Source organism: Chelonoidis abingdonii, chromosome 13 (assembly GCF_003597395.2).
Source record: "Chelonoidis abingdonii isolate Lonesome George chromosome 13, CheloAbing_2.0, whole genome shotgun sequence".
NCBI lineage: Eukaryota > Metazoa > Chordata > Testudines > Testudinidae > Chelonoidis > Chelonoidis abingdonii.
This window is the reverse complement of record NC_133781.1, coordinates 22,179,340-22,204,117: the sequence shown is the minus strand read 5'-3', so window position 1 is coordinate 22,204,117 and position 24,778 is coordinate 22,179,340. Positions and strand designations below refer to the sequence as shown.

General features: G+C 39.9%; 1 protein-coding gene across 8 annotated transcripts in view; it reads right to left on the bottom strand.

Moving 5' to 3' along the window:
* Window positions 1-24,778, bottom strand: part of STXBP4 (syntaxin binding protein 4) — a 144,155-nt gene that overhangs the window by 58,776 nt on the left and 60,601 nt on the right. For all 8 annotated transcript variants that reach the window (XM_075071836.1, XM_032805690.2, XM_075071838.1 and 5 more), the window contains 5 exons: window positions 24,061-24,126; window positions 13,364-13,540; window positions 9,523-9,639; window positions 8,212-8,261; window positions 5,406-5,539 (listed from right to left, as the gene is read on the bottom strand). In XM_075071836.1, coding sequence (XP_074927937.1) covers window positions 5,406-5,539; window positions 8,212-8,261; window positions 9,523-9,639; window positions 13,364-13,540; window positions 24,061-24,126 — 544 coding nt within the window. The remainder of the gene's footprint in view (window positions 1-5,405; window positions 5,540-8,211; window positions 8,262-9,522; window positions 9,640-13,363; window positions 13,541-24,060; window positions 24,127-24,778) is intronic.

Below are 24,778 nucleotides of genomic sequence, written 5' to 3'. Positions count from 1 at the left end.
TTATTCTGCTCCCCTATTTCAGCTACTCTAATTCCAGCTCTCACAGCAATTTTGTGCAATTTCAGTATCTACTTATTTGGAAGCCTCTCTCACACAACATTTTATGCACTCCCGTATACAGAAGGTAGGAGAAGAGGTTTTCAGTTCCTGACAATGTAAGGATTCGCATGAATATATGCACATGAAACATAACCCAGCCAAAGAAACTTATTTAGTAGCAGTCTAAAAGGCGGGTAGCAGACAGATAAAATAAATGTTTGTTGTAATGGCTGTTCCCACCGAAATTCTTTATGTTTTCCATAAAGGGATGAAAAGGCAAACGAAAAAATCCTGTAATGTATCTGTAGGGCCATTTTTGTTTTATTTTTAAAAGTTAAATTAGCTGACCTAGATTATCAGTGACACATCCCCTCAACTATAGGTACATATGATCAAAATAGACAGCCATTTGGATGCTGTCTACTGGGGATCCTATCATAAAGCACCATAATCTCTTAGTTTTGCATTCTCATGCAGTCTAGTACAATCTCTAGTCATAAACTGGAAAGACTTTTGCATTTGGACAGAGATGTCAGGTATCAATGGATTTACAGAGGCAACCTAGAAATACACAAATATTGTAAAACTTGTTAAATTTATCTCAAGAATACAACTAGTCTATGCTCATTCCCTAGCAACACTAACAAAATAAAAACAAAAACCCCTTCATTAACATGGGATTAAGATGCAAAAAATATATCACAGTAAATTACATAAAAGTAATGCATTATAAAGTTAGGAAATTTAGCTCATTTTATACAATTCTGGAACCTCTACAACACCTAAATTCCTCATCCAATCTGCCTTAAACTGTCCTGGCAAGTTCTAGCCTCGGATAAATTCACAACTGTGACACATCAGGTGCATTGACTGTACTTTAACAAAGGTGTGTTTGAATAGTAAAATGGAGCTGTAGCGGGGTGGTTACACTGCTCCTATCCTGAAGGGCTTAAAACAGCCCTGGAAGAGGGCTGTGGCAGGGGAAAAGCTGGGCCGATTGGGGAAGGGGCCACAGCTGGGCCATGCCCCAATCAGGCCACAGCTGGCCTGTATAACAAGGTTGTGAGCCAGAGGCCCAAGAGTCTCCCTCTAGCTAAGGAGAGAGATGGGCCTAGCTGCCTGAGTGCTAATGGGTACTGGAGTGAAGCAGGGCTGGGGAAGGCCAGAGGCACTGGGGAGCTCCAGGCTGGCAACTCCCCAGGCTGCAGGGCCTGGTCCAAAGTCCCTGGAGGTACTGGGTTGCAGGGAAAGGAAGCAGGTCAAAACCTCCCTTGCCTGTGATGACTGGCTTATACAGACTGCAGTTGGCTCCAGTGAAAGGGAGCTAGATGGTGATTGGCAGTGGCCCATAGATGGAGGCAAGGTGGGGATAGAGGGTTGGGGGTTTCCCAAGGAGGGGAGACCCATAGAGACTGGTGGGGTTATTGCCAAGGAGCAGCCCCACGGTAAAGGGGCACTGGGTCCTGGGAGGGACACGGGGGGGCCAGTGGCAGTGGGACATGGGCCTGCAGAAGGCACTCCAGAGGCTGAAAGAGCTAATTACCAAGACAACCAGCAGGAGGCACCGCAGGTGTGAGTCCCACACGCCTACAGGGGCTTATAAGAGAAAACTAGTTTAAGCCTTAACAATAGTTGAGTGTCTATCTCTCCATAAATAAAAACATATTAGAGATTTAGGATGCATTTTATATAGTATCAAACCAAAATAGTCCCTGGTACAATTGCCCCACTAAAGGTTCCCTTTCACCAGCTGAGAGTCAATATTAAATAAAACACCCCCATCCTCCTATGATAGACTGCTAATAGATTTAGAAGCTTGTAGAGCATTTGTTCCCTTAGACATTATATCACTTAATCACTACAGATTAAAAATTATGAAAGACAATATTCAAAGACCTTAAAGAACACACACTCATTCTGATGGAACTTTGGCATCTTGGAAGGAAAAACTGGGACAGTGTGGCGTAAGTACTCGAGTCCTTAAAGCTCGACTTCAGTGAGCTGTGGATCAGGCCTAGTGAAAGAAGAACCCCAACTTTCTGGAATCCCTATGGTACGTCAGTCTGAGTAATTGAGCTTGTCCTCCTGTACTTTCACAGGCTAGGGCAGTCAAATTATCTGAAGTCCCTGGCATGTGTTTTAAGAAGAGTGATGGATATTACTGAACAGGATTAAAATAATTTCCATGTACTAAACTGGCATTTCCTACCTTCATGATCTCTTTGGCAGTGGAGTGCCTGCTCATGAACCACCTAGGAGGAAAGGCAGTGTGCAAAAGAGAAGGGAAGGTGGAAGTACAAAACTAAAATGAGAAACTTGGTCCGTTAGATACCACTGCAGCTCTTTAAATGATTTGATGTATGGCACCAAATTGCTGCAGTCACTACTATAATACTCTCGTTTTGCTGCACTTCATTACAGGCATCTAATGTAAGAAACTTTCAAGGCACTTATCTGCCCAGCAAACATTTGAAGAATGTGACGTACTGATCAGAAATGTCTACATGTTGCTAGTTTAAACCTCAGAAGAAATATTTTCTTTGTTTGTTAGACTACTATGCTGTGAATGAAAGCTGGTCTAGCTAGGAAAAAAGGGACAGCAGGTTCTCTCTCTCTCTCTTTAGGTTAATACAGATGTCAGAAGTTCCAAACTGAAAACAACATTTTGTTAGAAATAATTCAAGGCAATAGCTAATTAATTTTCATAAGGGAATATTAGTGGTCACATTCCTCTATGGCCTAGTTTTAGTTCAAAATATTGGCAGTAATAAGGGATTGTTTCATGTAGCCTACAAGCATTCTGTAAAAGGCTAGCTATGATTTATTACAAGACATTCAATTAATTGGAGAACACATCCCAGTCACATAAATGAGATCAATTATTATTTCTCTCAGTGAACAGTGGAATATGTATGTAATAAACTATCCTGGCATATCTGCCTAAAGCTAAGGAGATAGATAATTACTATTATGAGTGCACCAGGAAAGGAAAAACACTGCTAATTTTAAAGGCAGAAAATAGCTTCTTGCTCTGAAGATATAATTATCTATGCCCCCGTCCTATGAGATACTGAGCACCTCCTGAGCAGCCAGAATGGAGAGTGCTCAGTACTGTTCAGGATAGGTACTCTAGACAGTGAAATAAACAGAAGAATGGATATAGTAACACAAACAGCACTAAAAATTCCCCAAATCAGTTTAACAGAGTAGAAACGTGATAATTTTCTATCAGGCCCTGGACTTGCAGCCCCTGCTCATGTGAGTAGGTCTACTGTCATCAGTGCACCAACTCACATTCATAAAAACATTTCAGGATCAGACCCCCTAGCCTCCAACTGCATAGCCTTCTTTGTGCAAAGATTTACAAGTGAGAGCTGAAGTGAAATCTCACTGAAATCAATGGAAGATAGGTACCCAGGTGGTTTTGAAAATCCCACTAGGTGTCTAAATCTGTCCCTTAGGCACGTTCAAAAATTTTACTCATATCACACTTCAAAGTCCTGTACAAGTTCAAAATCCTGTACAAACAACTAGTTAATCCTTGGGAGGACCCACATGTAAGGTAGGCATTAGTCTCCTTTTAGAAAAGGCGGAAATGAGGCAGAAGTCTCACAGCAAATCAGCAGCAGAGCTGGGATTACTATGCAGAAAATTCCTGACTTCCCAATCTGGGCCAGACCCTGGCCTCTACTCCATGGGCTCTGTGCTGCTCTGATGATTAAAAAGTAGCCATAAAGCTGACTTAACCAGCCTCTGATGACTCTCTCAGCTCAGGGAAACCTTTAAGTGGTATCAATTCACAGAACTGGCATCAATGCCATTCCCTCTCTGCTCCTGGTGCAGAGTGTATGGGGGAGAGAAGAGACTCTGAGAAAAATAACCATGCTTCAAACTATTTTTGCTCCTTTGAGCTGTGCTATGTGCTCCTTGGCTAATGATCTGAATAATATTTTCATCTAATTATATCATGCTGTTGCTGAAGATGACTTTTGCAGTACTAGAGAAGTGTAAAGGGACCTTAAGTGTAAATGGGAAACAGGACTGTAGACTCCTTGATGACTTCTTCATAAATTATAATTGGGAAGGAGTGATATAGTCAGCTCTGTCCTCTGCCATCAAACACCTTGTCTCTGCTACCTGAACTCTGCGTTCACTTACAATTCTGGGTTCCTTGAATCATGACAGTTAATTGTGAACTGAGATATTAAACATTCTGGTATAATGTTAATGAAAAGACTCCAGAAGGATTGCATTAGTATATGAACTCTTCTTGTGAAATGACCAATTAACCAGCTGTTGTGTTAACTGATTATAGCATTTGTAAGACAGCTGGCTGACAGGCTTTTCTCTCAGACAGTTGTAATGTAATATTGGCCAATGCTCATTTCTTAATCCATAGAATTCTTTCTAGTCCATTCTAAAAAGACAGATCATTCCAACTACAAAATGATATAATGATCTGAAAAAAAAATCCAAATCTCATTTTGGTCCAAGAAAATACAGAGCTTTCTGATGGATTGTAATTTTTTCTTTTATCTTTACATTCAATCTGATTCTGCTTTCACTTCAGTTTCACACTGGTGTAACTCTTTTGATGATTATGGATATCAATTTGTATCAGTGCAATTGCTAGAAAAATCAGGACCAATATGCTTACATTGTTCACAGGCTGGACTCTGTGAATTGCCTTTCTTTCTGGACTAGAATAGGAAGCAGGTTGTAGGAGTCTGTCTCTGAGACCTGCTTGTTAAAAGGTCCCTTTTTCTTCCTACCACCTGACTGTCAGTATTATACACCTCTACCCCGATACAACGCTATCCTCGGGAGCCAAAAAATCTTACCGCGTTATAGGTGAAATCACGTTATATCGAACTTGCTTTGATCCGCCGGAGTGTGCAGCCCCCCCTGGCAGCACTGCTTTACTACGTTATATCCAAATTTGTGTAATATCAGGTTGCATTATATCGGGGTAGAGGTGTAATTAGTGTTTTCCTGGAACCATACTCGCAGTGTAGGTTAGTTGCCATTATGAAATATAGGTTTGGTACATTAATAAAAGTGCCTCGATAAGGGCTGATAATAAACCTCATAAATCATAAACCTAAATCACCCTTCCAGCTCATGGTTCTATATCAAATGTAAATGCTACAACTATCTGAACTACACCGAGGATTTTCCTAGTGGCTGTTATGCTCGAATGTGCTTTCTTCTGATGAACCTACGGTAATGACTAATTAGATTTATTATTCAGTTGATAACTGCTGAAACATTCCACTCTGAATTGTCAGTCAAAAAGGTGAAAGGCAGAAAAGGTGTGTGGGGGTGGCAGGTAGAATACATATATATATATATATACACACACTCACAATCTACTTCCAGAATGGCATGGACAGATTTAGTAAGATCTTTGGCTTCTGCTGCAAGGGTTGCTGTGACAGTACGTCCATTCCTCCCCAGTCGTGCCAGGAGTGTTTTGGTAGATAATGTGCCTCTTCGGTCACTGGAAGGAACACATAGCAAAGAGATCAATTGTCTATAAGATTACAAGGGAAAATGTTCCTTTTAATAAAATAAAACAGGCATCCTTTCACCTTGTTGAACACATCTCTTAGGTGATTTTAGTCTCATTCCAGTAACAAAAACAAAAGAAAAAGAATTATGCTACCAAATTCAAGAGACTTACTGTGACCCTAACAGCACCCCAGTGTCAGAGGGCAAGGAGCTCCCCAGTATCTAGCAGTGTAGAACAGTTCAGCATACTCCAACTCACTAATGTCATAATCTATATCTAACAGCTGTAGGGTCAGGTATTATTGGAAAACTAATAACACACTGACTGTTAATATTCTTGCATAGTGTATGTACACTAAACCCCAAAAGGCCACACCGTTTTGATGGAAATATGGGACTAAACTGTTTTCAAATCAGACAAATGGGGACTTGGTACACAGGTTTTTCCCAGACAAAGGAAAGGCTGAAGCATCCATCCAGGTGCAATCATAATCAATAGGTTATTCATTTGAATATCGGAGGTTGCAGGAACAGATCAACTTGCATTGTAGCAATCACCAGTTGGAGTCTTATCTTCCAGACCCATGACTCCTTTACTTGACATGAACTTTATCTGGTGGTGCACTCTTCAGAAGAATATGTTTCAAAGGTTCATTGAACTATAAAAGTGAGAGTAAAGCACCTTTATGTATGCTTCACCTTAGGAAACAAAGAAACTAAGCAATGTGATCTTGCGAGGGATCCTGACCAGCAAAAGTTGGAAAGGAGACCTAGATGAGAGAAATCATCTTTAACAAGGACTGTATTTTACTAGATTAAGTTTTAGTCATTTAGATGCATGTGTTGACTTTTATTTGCTTGTAGCCATGTCTACCTTTATCCCCTTTTATGTGGTATCACTTAACTTGTGCCCTTTTGTTAATACATTTGTTTTATTTTCACTATAAAATGTCTCAGCGCTGTGTTTGAAGGGAAGGGTATGTTTACCCAGTTAAGTTAATAAGCTGTAATGTACTGTCTCTTTAAAAGAGCAGCAAACTTAATATCTTCTGTGAATGCACAGTGGTAGGGGCTGTGCGTTGGAGAGAAACATCTCCAAAGAGCTCGGAAGCTTGAGTTCACTGATTGCTATCAACGATGCAGGGTTTGGACCAGTGGAGCCTTGAGGATTTTGACTGGTGAGGAAGACAGAGTGGTATGGTAGGGAGCTGACACGCAGTCTAATCTTTAGCAAAGCTCACTCTAGCTGAGGCAGAGTTAAGACAGTGGCTCACAGCTCTGGATATCCCCAGCAGTGTGTTACACTTACCCAAAGATTATACTTGCTTCTGTACTCAGAATATCCTATGAAAACAGGGTATATCAACTTTGTAAAGAATGAAATGTTACTATCTCTGTTAGTCAAAGACAATTCCCATTGACCTGACTGGGATTAGTGCGTAAATACGTTAAGGGTAGAATTTGTCTTCTACTTAACAGGCATCCATTACAGCCCGAGAGCTTGATCCTGAAACTGTCAATGAGACAAAACCCCTGATAATTTCAGTTAAACAAACAGATTTGATTTTTACTAGGAATTTTGCAGGAATAAGGTTTTCCGGATAGGGTCCTATTTAGCATTTATTCTTGAACATGAACATGGAGAAACCTGCTTTCTGAGACAGAATAGAATTATATTGGTATTTTAAGAGGCCAAAGGCTGCTCTAAATCCCATTGAATACATCTGAGCTGCAGCATTTTTTAATTAAAGTAATTCTGTTCACTTTCATACAGTTTAGATAAATATGGTTTCTCTGATTACAGGCTTGAATGCTTCTTGCTTTGTAACAAAAGCAGGTGGTGCTACTGGAGTTTGCTAGTACAATCCTCATGGTACACAAGGTTATACCACTTACCATATTTAGGGTCAGGAAGGAATTTTTCCCTCTGGCAGACAACTCTAGCCAGCGGCAAGAGGCTACTCCCTCTCCCTTATTTCAGGCATTACGTGGCAGGTAGCTGAGTATCTCATTCATAAGCTGTTTGATGCAGAGGGCCAAGCGTTTTCTCTATACCCCTGTTGGGGGTGGTTTGATGATGTTCTGACATATGTGAATATGCACATTTTTCTTTTATTCCACCTTTGTTGGCAGGGTCATTCACCACATAAATGGTGCAGGAAGTAACGCTGAAAGTCCTCCTAACCAAAATCTAAACTCTCAGAAGAATCAGAACTAGATAGATGGTGGTGGTACTAACAGTGGTGATGCTTCTTATTACTGGACATAGGCGAGAGGCAGTCTCTACCAAAGAGTCTTACTCTTTCCATGGGGAAAGAATAAGGTGGAAAGCTGTGGCAAGAGATAAAGTGTCTTTGGTTGATAGAAACATGGAGATGCCCATAGGTGTGCTGGGTCTGTGCTGGTTAACTGTTTTATCTTCAAATTGTTAATGAAATTTGCAGCCCTGAAACCAATGTTGTGGTTTTATTTCCATTGTTCATAAAAGTGGCATTCAGAAATGCATGGGAGTATAGAAAGAAAACAGCTAAGACTTAGGATGAGTTGTTTGTAGCTTCTAACCCTGTCACAAAGGTTTTCAATAACAACATGTATTGATATATTTCATATCATTTCACTGCATTACCTTCAATAAAACAAGTTAAGTTTAGGTTTTCTTACCTTAAATTTGACAAGGGGATGGAGTTGTCTGCTAGCACTTCATGCACAACCTGTTGGCAAACAATCAAAGAATGAATAGTTAATGTTTTATAAGCTTCACATACTATTTTTGTTGCTTTGTCATGTACTTAAAGATCTTCTGTCTCCCTGAAAACTTTGGTATTCCTAGCCACAGGGAATGAGCTGGGGTCTCAGTTTTCTTCTAACGGACCCTAAATGATTTTTCACATGGACAATATTCTATCAACCCAAAGCACCTCAGCCACATTTATGCAAATATGAATAATATATTGTAGGACATTTTTCATATGGATTTTACTCTATATCCCTAGTCACAGATCTCGCCAAAAGGCTAGTTTGCTAAATCAAACGTTTTCCTATGGGCAGCCCATAATGTAAGGATTATAAAATGAGAAATTTCTCAGTCTCCATGGAAGTAAAATTGTAGAAGCAAATAAGGTATATTGCTGAGATATAAAATATAACACTTCAAATGACATAATTTCCCCCCCTCTTTCCCAAGGAACTCTTTTGTATAAGCCTGCAACACCTTTCCCCCATATCTGACATTCAAAAACAAGTCTGGGAGATTTTCTTATATTGGCAGTCAGCATAGGGGGAAGGAGCAACAACAATTTTAAGCTGCCTGAAAATTATAACATACAAAATCACCCTATTTTCACAGCAAGGGGCAACTCAGGTCCATCATATGGGGGAGGCAAACACGAATTGGACAAAATTAATTAAAACACATCCATGTTGTGTGTTTATGATCTATACGTCCATGTTATAAACCTTTCTACTATGTGAAATAAATATCTGAGTAGAGCATATCCTCAGCTAGCATAAAGTGACACAGAACACTGACTAACTGGCTCAGTATAAAATGGTGCAGAACAGGCTGAGTTGGATTAAGCATACAGCAAGCTAAAATTCTGGTTTTTTAACATGTTTTCAACATAATCTCTGTTTACCGAGGTATATCTGCCTCTTAATTTTGCAAATGGGCATTATTTTACCATTTCCAGATAAAGAAACTTGACCTCTAAATGCTAAGATCATAGGTTTTAATGCACAAACAAAAGAACGTTTGTTACAATTAGGCACACAGCAACAATCGAAGGACTCAAAAATCCCTACATGAAATTCTGCCTTAACCCTTATTTCAGCAGGTTGTATAAGCTGTGACCGTTTTTTTTCAAACTACAGTTTTACACATTCATGCTTAATTTATCCTATTTCCTTAGATATAACAACATACATCTTTTCCCAAATAAAACGCTGCTGGGAACAACAGTGCAAAAAAGTTACCTCTACAAACTGCAGCAGTTTTGCAGTGGCCATCTCAAAGGTCTTCCTAGCCGATTCTGATTTCCGCAGCTGGCAGTCAAGCACAGTAATTCTCTTTCTTAAATCTTGAACACTATCCTGTGGAAGAAATTCAGTTAATACTATCTAATTCATTTCAAGACTTAATTTTATTTATCCTATTTGTTATTTTTCAAACTTTTTGAGTGAACAGTGAAGGTGATGGGGGTTCTCTCTCCAAATTTTAAGAAAAGAAGAAGCAAAGACTGTTTTACCAAAAGGATCTTGAAGGCCCTAATATTGCCTTAAAAATGCACATGTTTAAAATAAAATCTGAATTCAGAACTTGAAAGAGACTGTAGATTTTAAAATGTCGTCCCAGTAATGCTTTCCTTGCATCCCTAGCCTAGCACTCTTTATCTCCTCCATGTCCAAGTAACTGAGGGCTTATCTATATGAACAATTAGTTCACAGCAAACTGAGGTGTGATTGTACCCCACACTGGCCTGCTGTTGACCAGCTCCCTGCTGATGTGTGTTAACTGTTTGATCTAGTCCTCAAAGCTCTGTAAGGAAGGGCTCTAACAAACTATTAACATGTCAGCAGGGTGCACAAGGATAGTTGGTCTGCAGCAGGTTAGATTCACACCCCAGCTTGGTGTGAACTAATTGTTCATGTAGACAAGCCCACACTCAGTTTTCTACCAGGCCTTTTAACTTTAGAGCTGAGAGTGAAACAGTTGAATCAGAAGTTTTAGAATGCGGCCTTGGCTACACTGGCGCTTTACAGCGCTGCAACTTTCTCGCTCAGGGGTATGAAAAAAACACCCACCTGAGCGCAGCAAGTTACAGCACTGTAAAGTGCCAGTGTAAACAGTGCCCCAGCACTGGGAGCGCGGCTCCCCAGTGCTGTAAGCTAATCCCCACGGGGAGGTGAAGTACCTGCAGCGCTGGGAGAACTCTCCCCCAGCACTGGCACTGCGACCACACTCGCACTTCAAAGCGCTGCCGTGGGAGTGCTCCCACAGCAGCGCTGTACAGCTGCAAGTGTAGCCAAACCCTTCATCTGGTTCAGTTGTTCATGGGACATGCATGTTGGGAATCAGGCTCCTGCTGCGATCGAGGTGCTGTCAACAGACTGCAGCCACCATTTCTCTTTTTACAACTTTTTTTTTTCGTTCTTTTAGAAAGGGCATCAGCCTGAAGCTGGATCCCCCAGCAGTGCACAGTGCTGATTTGATCATGGTGGGAAGCCCAGATCTCCATTCCTTTTTTGAATTATTTTACAACTCTGAATTAGACTGTTTTTTGTTCAATATTTAATTACTACATTAGGATCTCACCAAAGCCACTAGTAACTCTGTGGCAGGCCTTAAACAGAGTTAAACTGCTCAGATTTTTCTACATGCGTATGTGTAACCCATCATTCAGTATTTGTTACATGTCCCCCTTTGTGCCTGATCCACAGAGGATAAGAGTCTGGTACAGCCCCATCAACAGAGGCTGGCTCTTTAGCTCTAAAGTGTTCAGGCTCTGGTGGTGTTGGACAAGATGGAGGCCACTATGTATACATGGGCACATTTGTTTACTTGATCTGTGTGCTAGGCAGAGGATTAGGCGCAAAATACCTCCCAGTAAAAGGGAAAGAAAATGCCAATCTTTACAACGACAAAGGTTGACATTACCGTAGGTGCACTTCTCTTGAAGCCCATCACCTGAATACAACCTACTATAAGATATACAACTACTAAAAAGTGCTGTTACTAATAACTATATCTTTATTAAAAGCAAACATACAAACACAGTTTTATGTGGCAGAATCCCCATTATTCTGACTATCAGAAAGTCTGCTTGATTAGAAAGTTTCTTTTCTGTAATGTATATCACACTGTTCACTACTTGAAAAGGAGATGCTAAGCCTACTTAGGGAGGATTTTATTAAATACAGCCAACTGTTGGTGCTTTACTAAATACAGTTTTGGATTCCCTGGCTTACAGATGTTATCAATAGGCTAAGCGGAGCAAACCTCTTCTTCATGTACTGTACCTAAAGAAACAAGGTGAACTGATCAATATCTCTTGCTTACACTACCAGTTGCATAAATTAAATTTAGAAGAGCACTTCAAAGTATGCTACTTAAGAGGCCTTATTCTCTACTGCCTTGCTGCTGTACAACCACTCTCACAAAGTGGGAGTAAAAGGCTACTAAACTGGAACAGTAACATTTTACACCAACTTATTTTTTTAAATCGATCAGGTTTATTATGGTAATGCCTAAGGACCAGCCAAGAATGAGGCTTAATTGTGCTAGGTACTGTACCAACACAGACTAGTAGACAGTCCTAGCTCTGAAGAGCTTCCAACTTTGCACAAGTACAAGGGTTTAATCCTGCACCTGTTGCAGTCAATGGGAGTGTTACCACTAAACAAGATGGGTGAGGATCAGGTCCCAGGTCAGATTTTTGAAAGCACTCAAGTCTAGATTTTCAAGCATTCATGTCTGTGACCAGTTTTTCAAGAAAGTTTAGCACCCAACATGCATCAATGTAATGAGCGTAACTGAAAATCTGGACACTGATTTTGTGCTTAAATGGGAGCTGCGCTCTTTTGAAAATCTGGGCCTAAGTGATCACACAAAGAGTGCGCAAGGCAGTGAACTATTAGGTCCATGCACTTTATAGCTCTTGTAACACAGGTTTTGCTTTTTTAATATTGAACTAATTTTCACACTGAAAATTTCAGCAGGCCATCCTTATTTTAAATTATTGGGCATATCCATTTTTCATGGTAACTAGGTAAACTAGGTAACTACACACACACAAATTCCAATCATTATTGTTACTGTTTTTTAATCTGTATTATTGTAAAGACTAAGAGCCCTACTCATGGTCCAGGACACCACTGTTCTAGGAGCGGAACGAATAAACAGAACAAAAAGGAAGCCTCTGTCCCAAAGAGCTTACAATCTAAGTTCAAGAAAAGAGAGAAGAGATGGATATAGACAGACAACAGGGAAGTACAAAGAAACAATGCACAATATATGTCAGCATGAAAAATGGATTCTCAGTTATGGAGGTTCATTAAAAATTGTCCCAAACTGTTTTATTCTAAATTGGTCTCTAAACATCATTGGGGATAATATGGTGGCCTCGAGTGTGAGGCTCATTTTTACAACCTTTTTCATTTAAAAAAATAATCAGATTTAGGTCACACTAATGTTGTTTGTGTCTTTCAAATAATTAACTTGAGTAAATTTGAATGTATTCAAGAATAGTCCTGAATTTTATTTTATTATTTGTGCATCACTGAGAAACAGGTTAGAAATACTAACAATATGCCAAGTGTAAACAACAAACACACTTACTGAAGATACATCTGCACTGATTTAAAACAGAAACCAGGCAAAAGCTGAAACTGAACATGTGTGAATTTGCTTAGGAATCTAAAATATCTTTCAATCTCTCACACTTCCTTGAAAGCTCTAATCAACCACAAAAATGATTTTTCTTTGCCTCAATTTTTATGACATATATTAATAAATTTTAAAATAAAACAGAAAACCAAAATATTCATTGTTTTATACTTTAAGGCTTGAGATGTGCCATATTGACCAATGACCCAAATAAGCTTCTGGCTCTTGTTTTTCCAACCTAAAGATATCTAGATAAAGGAAGGCTCGTAGCCTTCACATTGCCCCCTTCACTACGCATCATTTCAGTTATTGAATAATACAAGACAAAACAGTGACCTACTTTAGAAGAGCAGATGAAAAGAAAATGAAAACAGGATACATGACAACAGCAAGGAAACCATGGTAACTATGAGAGATGACTGTTTCGCTTACTTTATTTTGGCCAGAATGATCAGTGAGCTGAGCCTTCAGCTCAGTAATTTCAGCTTCTAATAGGCAGATTATTTCTTCATAATCCATCTCCATTCCACGAGCCTGCCTCTGTGCAGCTTCTGCAAGATGAATCCTACTTCGCAGGGCTCTTGCCTCTTCCACTGCTGCCTTGGCTTCCTATAAAATACAAATAAAGTGAACAATTCTCTGATTTAGGTAAAATATTGCTTTTGGCATAGGAGTTAAATTTTGGGACTGATGATTAGAGAGTTCCATTTTTTTCTTTTTAAAATTTGTGGTGTGAAAATATGGGGAAAAGGTTTTTTTTTTGTTTTGTTTGTTTTTTTAAAAAGAGAGATAATTTTAACAACTGTAAAGTAAGACAGTCCTTTCCTTGACATTTAACATTTTAATGGACTGTATTCAACAAAAAATAATTTTCAGTTTCTATAGCAAATGAGACCAACAAAATCTAAAGAAATCATGACCACCAAACCAGGTTCTGAGTTCTAGTACCCTGATATAAATCCAATGGAGGTGAAAGTGATTTAACATCAGCGTATCTGACATTCATAATGAAGCCCACCATCTCCACACCAGGGGAAAGCCTCCAATTAATTACAGGTATCTGGCTTTCTCATTATTGCCTGAATCCAGTGAATCAGCCCATAGTTTCCACAGCATTTTTTTGTACGAATTATTAACTTTGGTGTCCTGGCCAAATTAAATTCCTTTAAAAATGTATTTTTTGTTGTTTCCTTCCAGTTCTTGTATTCAACTCTTTACTCCTGCATTATTTAAGGAGAGCTTTCTACATAGGAGCCACAGAAAAAAAGAGGAAAGTAGACATAGGAGAAGGCAGGGGAAATTTTATGATATTTTTCCAAATAAAAAACATTTGTGAACTTTTTAAAATCAAGGTAGATAAATTATTCCCTGCTTACAAAAACAGCTGTGAAAGAATGTAACAGTTACAAAACTTAAACACAGAGAAGTGTGGAGATTCTCAGTTAAGTTTGTCACTGAATATTAATTCGCATTAACGTCTGTTAATTTGTAAATTGAGTATTGTTAAATTAAGGGCCTGATCCTGCAAATCTTTACTCATGCAAGTAGTCTTCAGACTTGAGTGGGACTACTTTCGTACTCACATGATTAACTGTTTGAAGGATTGTGCCCTAATTTACAAATTATACATTAATGTGGTCCCTCACTATTTAAACATTTTTTTCTATATTCGCCACCACCCCATAGAACCACCAAACCAGCTTCTCTTCTTATATTGGTGGAAATCAGCAGTTACACTGAAGTGAATGGAGTTACACCAACATGAAAACCATGGTCAGTGAGAAAAGAATCAGGGTTTGTGTCTATCTTTCTGGCTGAGGCCAGGAACAAACTGGTGAGATAATAAATGAAGACTCCATTCAAAGTCAAAGCTCTCTCAAAGGAGTCCCTTTTTAGGGCCAGATCCAGGACTTTCCACTGAGTTCTGTGGGAGCTGGATCAGACCCTCAGTCCCCCATTCTCAATCAAGTTGGCAGAATCACAGTTTTTGTGCTGTAAACAAAAAATGAAACATCCAGTGTGGTATTTTGAGGCTTCCTATGAGTGAATCGTTTAAAATTTCCCTTAAGGAATTAGGATTAACTCTGTGGTTGTCTGATGTTCACTTCACAGATCAGTGGCCACAGATGTAGTCTGCTACTGAATCAAGCCTTCATATGCAATGAAGAATTTCATGCTGTTGTGGGCTGTTCCTAATTAAACTTGAGCATTTTGTGCAGCATGTGTAATGAAATAGGCAGTTCAGTGAATCATATTCAGAACAAAAACTACCTAGCTAAATATATACATTAGCTCTTCATTTAAAGTAAACCAGCTTTACAAAAATAAAGATATAACAAAAGGGATAAATCAGAGAGAGAGAGGAGATTGTAAATCTATATCTAGTTTTGTGGCTAAATCTGATGCAAAATAGGTGTGTAAACCTTGCTGTCCTGTTCATGGCAATAACAGTATTCCATCAAAAAGTTTCCATGACTTTTCAAGTGGATTCAATACTCTTCTTCACTTCCAGTCCTAAACCGCTGTGCTGTGTTGCTGTCCGCTATTCATCAGCCACGATCCTTCCCACCACAGTGGTGAGTAAATAGATTCCAATATATTATACAGTACAAGATTTGAGTTCTATTTCTGCTGGAGTTTTCTCATTGACTTCTATGAGAATATTAATCTGTGGATCAATCTGCAAAGGGCTTTGGGATGAAATTCCCATTGAAAGTCAACAAGAGCGGTGCTCTAATTCCTCTGAAAATTCTTCTTGAAGAACTTCCTCCTACAAAAGTGTCAGCTTTAGACCAAGTAAGTTGCTGATCAATGTATTTTGTGGTTACTTGAATCAAAGCAGCAACCCATAGTTCTCCTCAGCTTCTTATTAATCTGGAAAAGATTCCCAATTTATATGCATTTACTGAACACCCTTATTAAAGGTCAGAACCACTAGAATACTTTCCCTGCTTTTTAAATTAAGACATCCAGGTAAAGATTCTTCAAAGAAACATTTATCTACGATGCTTAGCTCAGTACTTTAAAGGTTCACCTAGCAAAAACCCTATTCTACTACATGCAATGGGGACTGTATTTGCTCTGTGAGGCCTACATCCTGCAGAGCAATATGTGCAGATAGCACCTTTTGACAACACAGTGCCTCAAATCCCATTACTTTGTAGTGCCATCAAGTAGCTCACTATCTTCCCAATTCTATATCCACCACAGTGCAGATTAGAGCATCTTTGGAGCTGCTTTAACCAGTGCTTCTGGCAGTGGTCCCCAATGATGGGGATAACTGGAGAGCAGTTTGCTCTAGTCACCCCTTCTCCTGGCTCCTGAGTTGGTTTTGTGAAGGAAGGGAGAATCTACATCTGACTCTACAGCTGCTGGTTTCTCCCCAACGCCTGGGAGATTTCTTTCAGGGAAGACTTGGCAATTGCCAACCCCTTTGTGCCATCACAGCAGTGCAAAGAGGAAGTAGCAGGGCATAGAATTCGGTCCAATGTCTTTTTGTATATACTGTATTCTGTTCACTGTTTGCATATTCACAGCTTGCAAGTTTTTACATTTTGGTTCTAGCATGGTAACATCAGTTTCTGGTAACAAGCTATGCTGACCAATTAATGAGGCGCATGGTGAAGAGGGAGCATGTAGGGTTCTGATATTGTAGTTGCCAAGGTGAAGTGGCCTACAACATTGTGAACCATGTTCTATTTCTTCCTTAGATAAAATCTTCCTGTTTGACAGCTGAATTAATCTGTTTAGTACTCCAGCTTCCAAAACAGTATAACTAACACTGAACACTCTTCCTTCTAAATGGAAGATGTTCCTCTAATCTAACTACAAATGTGATTCAATAAAAAGCTGGCAGAAAATATTCAAGTACGTTTATTTATTTATTTGGCTTTATACAAATCATACACAAAAAAGCATCTATACACGTCTTTAGTCTTTTTTGTCATGCATTAAAAATACAAACACTGAAGAAAACAAAAATAAACCCAACTACTTCCTTGAAGACAGGGGAAAAATAAATCATGTCCCAGCTCCCAAATCTCCGGCACACAAGTCCCAACCTTCAAAGCACCACCACCCTGACCAGGAAAAGACAAGAGCTTTGCAGCATGCCAAATCTGGTCCATTTTGGACAAAATTCCAGAACTGAGGGCAGTTATAGAGAACAAGCTGTCAACCCTCTCATCTACCGAGGGTGCTCCAGCTTAAGTGCCTCTGCTTTCTCAACTGCGGCAACATATCACTGCGAAAGATGTGGTCCCTCAGGCAGGTAAGTCCCAGGCCATTAACCCTAACCCTAAACTGGAATAAAAAACCCACAGCAGAGCCGTGGCTGTACCAGGTCGGGTTCACAGGGCTTGGACTGTGGGGCTAAACATTGCTATGTAGATGTTCAGGCTCAGGCTGGAGCCTGAGCTCTGAAACCCCGTGATGGGACCTTATGCCTTGGTTAGTGGCACTGGAAAAAATTTTTCCTGTAAGTTTCTGTATCCTTGCAATCCCCCGCCCAATTTTCAGACCAGCATGGGTTTGACTGTCTAACCAACTTAATCTATACCAAGCCACCCTCCTGAGTGACGATAAGCAGACCTAGCAACATAAAACATAGCCACGTTGGCCAGGTAAACCTTAACCCAGTTTCAAAAGCTAATTATTTGATCAGTAAACACTGGAATTAGGACTTTTAAGTAGCTGATGTGTTCATCTGCCTGCCAGTAATCAGAATTATATTACAGGTCTGGCAACTTCAGGGCAGTGCTTGTTTCTGTACTCACAAGCACTGCTGATGTTTGTATATACATGTACACCTGGATCTTTTTGGGCTGTTCACAAAGTTTTTTTGCTACTGTGTGGCTTGAAAGTCAGAATCCTAGAGGCAGTTCCCTTTCAGATACTTTTTATGTATTGTACTATACTGGCCCAGGTCCTCAGTGAGTACAAATTATGACAGTTCCACTGAACCCCATGGAGCTATGTCGATGTACATTAACTATTTAGGGTGAGATCCTCACTACGGCTCCAACCTCTTTACACATGTAAAAGGGCCACCATGACATAAAGTGGCCCTAAAGCCACATTTCTGATGGGAGGGGTGAGGATTATGTTGAAGATAACCGTATGGCTTCCTTCCCTTCACAAGCCCCGGGTATGCTGGAGCCATGTGCAGAAGGGGAAGTGTCAGGAGTAGGGTTGCAGCATATAGTACTCAGATTCCAAACAGCATTAAGGGCTGTGGGATAGCAAAGGACATATTGCCATAATTTACACAGCCCCCTAGGGCTGTCTAAATTATCCTGGAGAGCTTCCGGAGCCCTTGAAGCAAATTGGGATCAGAAGGGCACAATGGCGACTTAAAGGCACGTTACCTCCCTCTCCCACCGGGCTATCAATTCTATGCTGAGCTTTAATCTCATCCCTACGTCTTTACATATATAGATATACGGATATTAGCATAATTAATAAGGAGTCTCTAAGATGCCACAAGTACTCCTCATCCCTTCTGCTGATACAGACTCACATGGCCACCACTCTGAAACCTGTCACTTTAACTGGAGTCAGGCCTTTCTTAGCCAATAACTAATGTATGTTAAAATACATCAAAAGTTTTATAATTAAAAGTTTGGGAACAAGTTTTAACAATTTAAACATTTTAAAATTCCTTGGTTTTCCTCAGAAAGTAACTATTTAAGTTCTCAACAGTAAAAATAAGAAAAACTTGTTTTCCTTCTTGATTTTAAAAATGAGAGTAATAAACAATTCTATAAAAGCAGCAACACACTGCAAAGAGGGCGATTCTTGAATCAATAAAAGCTACCCTTATTTCCCTACACAGCTCAATGGGTACTGTTAAAAGCTCTTTTTCTGCCCTGCAGCCTCTGATTAACATCTTCAGATGGCAGGGTTTTGAAATAGCTTGGTTAGCAATAAGGAACAAAAGGTGATAAGGGGCAAATGTAATGATTCAACTGTTAAAAGATTTTTTTAAGTGCCCAGAAGAAAAGGGTTTGAAAATATATTTTACAAAAAATAAAAAAAAGTCTCACTGGTTTGAGCATTGGCCTGCTAAACCCAGGGTTGTGAGTTCAATCCTTGAGGGGGCCATTTAGGGATCTGGGGCAAAAATGTGTCTGGGGATTGGCCCTGCTTTGAGCAGGGGGCTGGACTAGATGACCTCGTGAGGTCCCTTCCAACACTGGTATTCTATTCTATAATGTCTCTTTCTAACATCTGATACATACCGGTACAATTATCTATATCTGCACCCAGAGGATAACCAGGTATTACGATAGCCTAGAATTTACTCAAGTGAATGATCTGCCGTCCTCCTACAGGTCAACGATTGGCCAAGACAGGTTAAAACATTTCAGTTTTGGATTGATCACTACTTTACTGTTTCAGGTCATAACACTGAACTTTTAACGATGCTTAAAATAACTTTTATAAACTCAACCAGGCAGAACGTTTTCGCAAGTGAAAGATCAAAGGTGGTTGTGATAGCACAGAGACCTGCGTGCTAAATACTTGTTTCTGGAAATAATTAATTTAAGAATGTGGATGGCTATTCTCAGTGCTCCCAAATTATATATACTCACCAGGGCACTACTTAATTGTAGGCAAGCATTTATAGCATCTATACCCACAACTATGATGTTTTATTTATTCATGGAAAGGTATTATAGGAAGACTCTAATCTTGTATTATCTATAAGAAAACTATAATCTTCAGTCATTCTGTGCTACACACAAACATTCTATATACAGATACAGAATAACTGAATCTCTGAGCCTTCCCTCAGCCAGGGAGGCAATTAATGAGGTATGTTTTGACTATATTCTTTATGATAAATGACCAGCTCAACTGAACACTGATTACATCGATGATTTAAGACAATAGCATTTCTCTGAACATCAGGGTTTCCATCGTTTAATTACTGCTCTTTGATCTTGTTGACTGAAAAACTTTGGAGGGCATAACAGACCAAAAGGTCAAGGGAAAAGCTGCCATATCTCATGGATTTTTAGACGTCCTTAAATATATACATACACAGCTCATATGCTAAGAATGGTTTAATAGCTAGGGACTGTTCTTTAGTTGCCTTTGACAGAAGGAAATGGACACACACCAAATGCTTAATGAACATTCAAGTTGTGACTTTTTTTTTTTTAAAGATACATAGATTTCATTATAATATGGAAACACCTTCCTTTATAATCCTTTTGTAGCTACCTATTGCAGGAGTCTTATGTTGAATTGATAATACCCAACTGATAAGCCTAAACTATGCAGCATTTTTAGACTATGGCTTCATTGCAAAAAAGATGCGTTTCTTGATGTAAAATCCTAGTGAAGACAAGGCACTCTAGGTTTACTTCAATGTGTTTACTTCAAGGTGAAAACCAGATGAAGAGTAGAGGGTTGACCTTGATTAATTACATCAAGGTACAAAGTGCCTGTGTCCATAGGCTCCAATAGGATTTTACATTTAAAAAGCTATCTCGAGATCGTTTTACATCAAGATACCTCATACCCTTTTTCCCCAGTGAAGACTCGCCATAGAGTTCTAGGGTGGGTGCTTAGTTTTCAATCTTCTGCACTTCAATCTGGCATCCAAACTGTACATTTCAGCGTTCAAATTGTTAGTTAGGGCCCGCCCACTCCTAAAACATACTGAGCACCTCTTGTGAAGTTCTGAGCATCCTCAATGCACAATACCTCAGAAGGGCCTTGACTCAGCAACGCATTCAAACACATGCTTAAGTCCATCTGTATTCAGCGAAGCACCTAAACGCGTACTTAAAATTAAGCATGCACTAAATGCTCTGCTGATTTAGGGTCAGAAAGCATTCTGCAGCTTGCAGGATCAGATACTTAAAGCATCCAAATACATGTTTTAGATGGGTAAGGATGAATTTGGGTACTCAAGTAGAACTCCAAAAGTGAAGGTTGAACAGAGTGTTAACCAGATCTGTGAGTAGCCTGGTTTTTTTTTTACAGTGTGGGTCTCAGTGAATTTCAAACAATGAATCTCAATATTAATTGAAATGCAGATCCGAGTGTTTGCTTAGAATACACATAATGGAAAAATACATAAAATAATATAAAATATAAACAGAAGTAAACATTTCTGTAAGTAAATATTTCAAATATGTTGAAACTTTCCATGATTTAATTATTGCTCTTTGATTTCACTAGCTGTGTCCTTTCCAGTAGTCATTACTTAAAGTACAGCTGGGAAAACCCTACTGTTCAGCACCAGGAGGCCTGAACTTTTCACTGCAAAGCTGACCTTCAAAATTACATGAGGACAATGCAGACAGAGAAATAAATACATGAGGGCCTCATGTGGTGGCAGTGGGCATTGCTATCACTAAAAATACTAGGCAAATGCATTTCTGTAGCTTAGGTGTCCACAATGCCTTAATTGAACAATGATTGTCATGTAAAGTATAGCAACATAGCAATACCGGAAATAGCAATTATATTCTAACTGAGTATTGAAGGGCAGCACTAAAAAAAAAAAAAATAACCCTAACAAATAGTAAAGTCAAAAGTATAAATCTAATCTCAAAATAAGAACAGAAGAGAAAGGTTTAAACTCTTCATTTGGCATTTGGAACAACACATCTGCTGCAGTCAGTTGGCAGGCAAGCAGCATGTAAGTAAGCAGTATGGCCTGAGGATGTCACGTGGGCTGCAGCTCTGTGCTGACTGGACCACAGGTTGAAACCATTGGTTTACACGGATAGCTGTGAGCAAGCCTCCCCAGTAGGGTGACCAAGTGTCCCCATTTTATAGGGACAGTCCGATTTTTGGGTCTTTTTGTTATATGGACCGGCTCCCCCATCCTGATTTTTCACACTTGCTGTCTGGTCACCCTACTTCCAGATCACACATAGAGACTCGCACTAGAAGGGCTGGAGCTAGCAGTAGTAGGGCTTGAGCTAATGTGGACATTCCAGCTCTGGTTTTAAAGCCTAGAAAGTCTGATGGGCTTGAGAGCCCAAATTTCCACCCGAGCTGAAACATCCACATTATTTCTAGCGTGCTAGCTCGAGCCCCACTAGTGTGAGTCTGTCTACTTGGGCTGGGAGACTCATTCACAGCTGCAGCGTAGACATTCTCTTAAATGCTACGAAGGTAAGGATGCCAGTGGCATGTCCACAGTAGAACTTTCACTGTTGCTAGCATGAGTGCTGCAGCAAGAGAGAGAGATTTCCCTAAACGTCAATATAAGCAAGGTCCAGGAGTCAGTACTTCTAACTGGAAACAGCAGTACTAGAAATCCTAAAAACGGCATCACCAGAGTTCACTGGAGTGTACTTAAATAGCTATGGCCTAGCCATGACCTCCCTGCCCATCTGTCCCCTACACATCAGTGCTCATGTGTGAGCAGAGTTTTGCTCACTTTGCTAAGCACTGTGCATGTCTTTGCATTGCCTGTATGTGGCTACCAGGGCCTCCTCTCTCTCTTCTCATTATCTCCCTCCTTAAACATTGGGTCTTTCCAGGAATCTCATAGTCTTTAAGGTCAGAAGGGACCACTGTGATCATCTAAGTCTGACCACCTGCACACTGCAGACCACAGAATCTTTCCTATCTTGTTCTCCTCCCACCTGTCACGCCCTCCGCATTCTCCCTTGGCCGGACTCTGTGCAATGTCTTATTTTTTGTATGCTCTTGGGGTAGAGATCTTCTTACACTTTGGGCAAGATGCTGGTCTTCACTATGCCCCCTTTATGTGTACGTAGCCATGAGTTGTCCCTCGCATTTACACTCTGGTGTAGCAGTACGGTGGGAGAGAGAGTGGCTGAAGCACTATGAACTCCAGATATTCAGGCCTGTAGAGCAGTCCACAACAGCCCAGAATCTGAGAGGAACAAAAGGTGATATAAAGCTACATCTGTCCCCTCCCTGCCTCAGAATCATCTTCTCTCCTCAGCCTCCCAAAAAGAACAGTACAGAACATGACCCTGCAGTTGTAAAATTTCACATAAATGCATGATAGAAGTGTATATAAATTATTTGAATGCAATAAAATAAATTTGTAAAAAAAATTCCATCAGAATAATTGTTTTATGTACAAATGTGAATTTAAAACATAATTTATTTTAAGAGGAATGAAAAGACTAAATCAATTAAGAAATGCTCTTTCTCCACACGCACCCCCACTCATAATTAAAAGCAGAGGTCTGATGGCAGAATGAGAAACATTTACATTGATTTTAGCTGATTCAAAAGCTACACCTAAACACATACACTTCCTTTTGCAATAATGTACATATTAATCGTGTTTACCTACAAGATTTTTAACAGTACCGTACTTAAGATTTTTATTTGTACAGCATTAGCAAGAAAGGATAAGATCACTTGAAGAAAGGCTACGTTCAGAAATTTGAAAGACAGCACCTTTTAAGCCAACTTAACCCTCTACACTTCTGAGTTTATTTTTGTATTTTATGAAAATTTTGTCATTACTGCTACCACTGAAGAATCAATACAGCTATGGGAGACGGTTCTTTCTGCTAGCTTACAATTTTGCTTTTTATGATGACCAAAGTTCTCACTGCAGAATTCTTATTTCTACTAACAATCGCCTGTACGACTCACAAAAATACAGCTGGATTTTCATACCCCAGGTTGAATATTTAGCACTTGCAAACAGAGATTATTTTATAACTTGAGAAAACTGAGCAAATCTCATATATAAATCAGAGGGAATTAATGTGGCGTTTACCAGTGAAATTTTTGCTGCACTTTAAATTACGTTTTAACTATCTTCACCAAAGTTCATGAAAAAGCAGACTGAAAACATAAAGGGCTAATACTCAGTGTGACACTCTGGGAATTACCTGCTTAATCACTATTTGAAGATAATGGGAGATGTGCTGTGAACATCTGCCCCAGTATCCCTCATTTGCTCAGGCAAAAATATTTCCAGCTACAGGGTCTGATTCTTCACTCAATCGTATTACTTTTATGTTAGTGTGACTCCAATGAAGTGAAATCAGTGCAGCAGAGGGGAAAACCATGAAGTGCACAAAGAATTCCACCCTTTCCCCTGCACAAAAAAGAAGCTATTATTAAAAAAACTCTTCAGAATCATATTAGAAAACCCCACAACAACATACTTGTTTAACAGTTTGTAGCTCCTCTGTTAACTGCTTTCGTAGACCTACAGATTCACACAATTCGTCCTGTTAATAGAAACAGTGACTAATTAGTTATGCAGCAGTAAAATGATATCCATGGAATATGGACAGGTACTATGTTCTAGTTACAACATTCAACACAAATAAACAACTACCTTAGTAAAGACTGGGACCAGACCAAATCTTAATCTCTAGAGCAGAGATCCACAACAGGTGGCCCATGGGCCAAATATGGTCCACCAAACCTTCCTGTGTGGGCCCGCCAGACAGTGCTTACTTTGCACTGGGGCTTGGCAGTTCATCAGTCCTGGCACATCTGGGCTTGATGCATCAGTTACCGGTCCTGGCGTGGGCAGCAGGAGCCTCGTGCTGACCACAGTGCACCCTTTCAGTGCTGGGGCTGCAGCTGCTTCACCCACACGCTCCAGCACCCCTGCGTCGCTATGCCCTTGTGCAAGGCCAGCAGCACGCTGAGCCTGCCCAATGACCAGCAGGTGCAGCTATGGCTAAACATGCGCAAGCTAAGTTTCTGCTTCCCAGGCAGTGAGTCCTTTGGGGTTGGGTTCACCACCTGTAGTAAACGTCTGTCTCAAATCTGGACTTAGCGTTCAAAATCTGAGTGTTTACTGTAAACCTCCCCCAAGCTTATACCCAGCTTGGATCTGATATCGCTGCCACCAACCAGGATTTTTAGGGT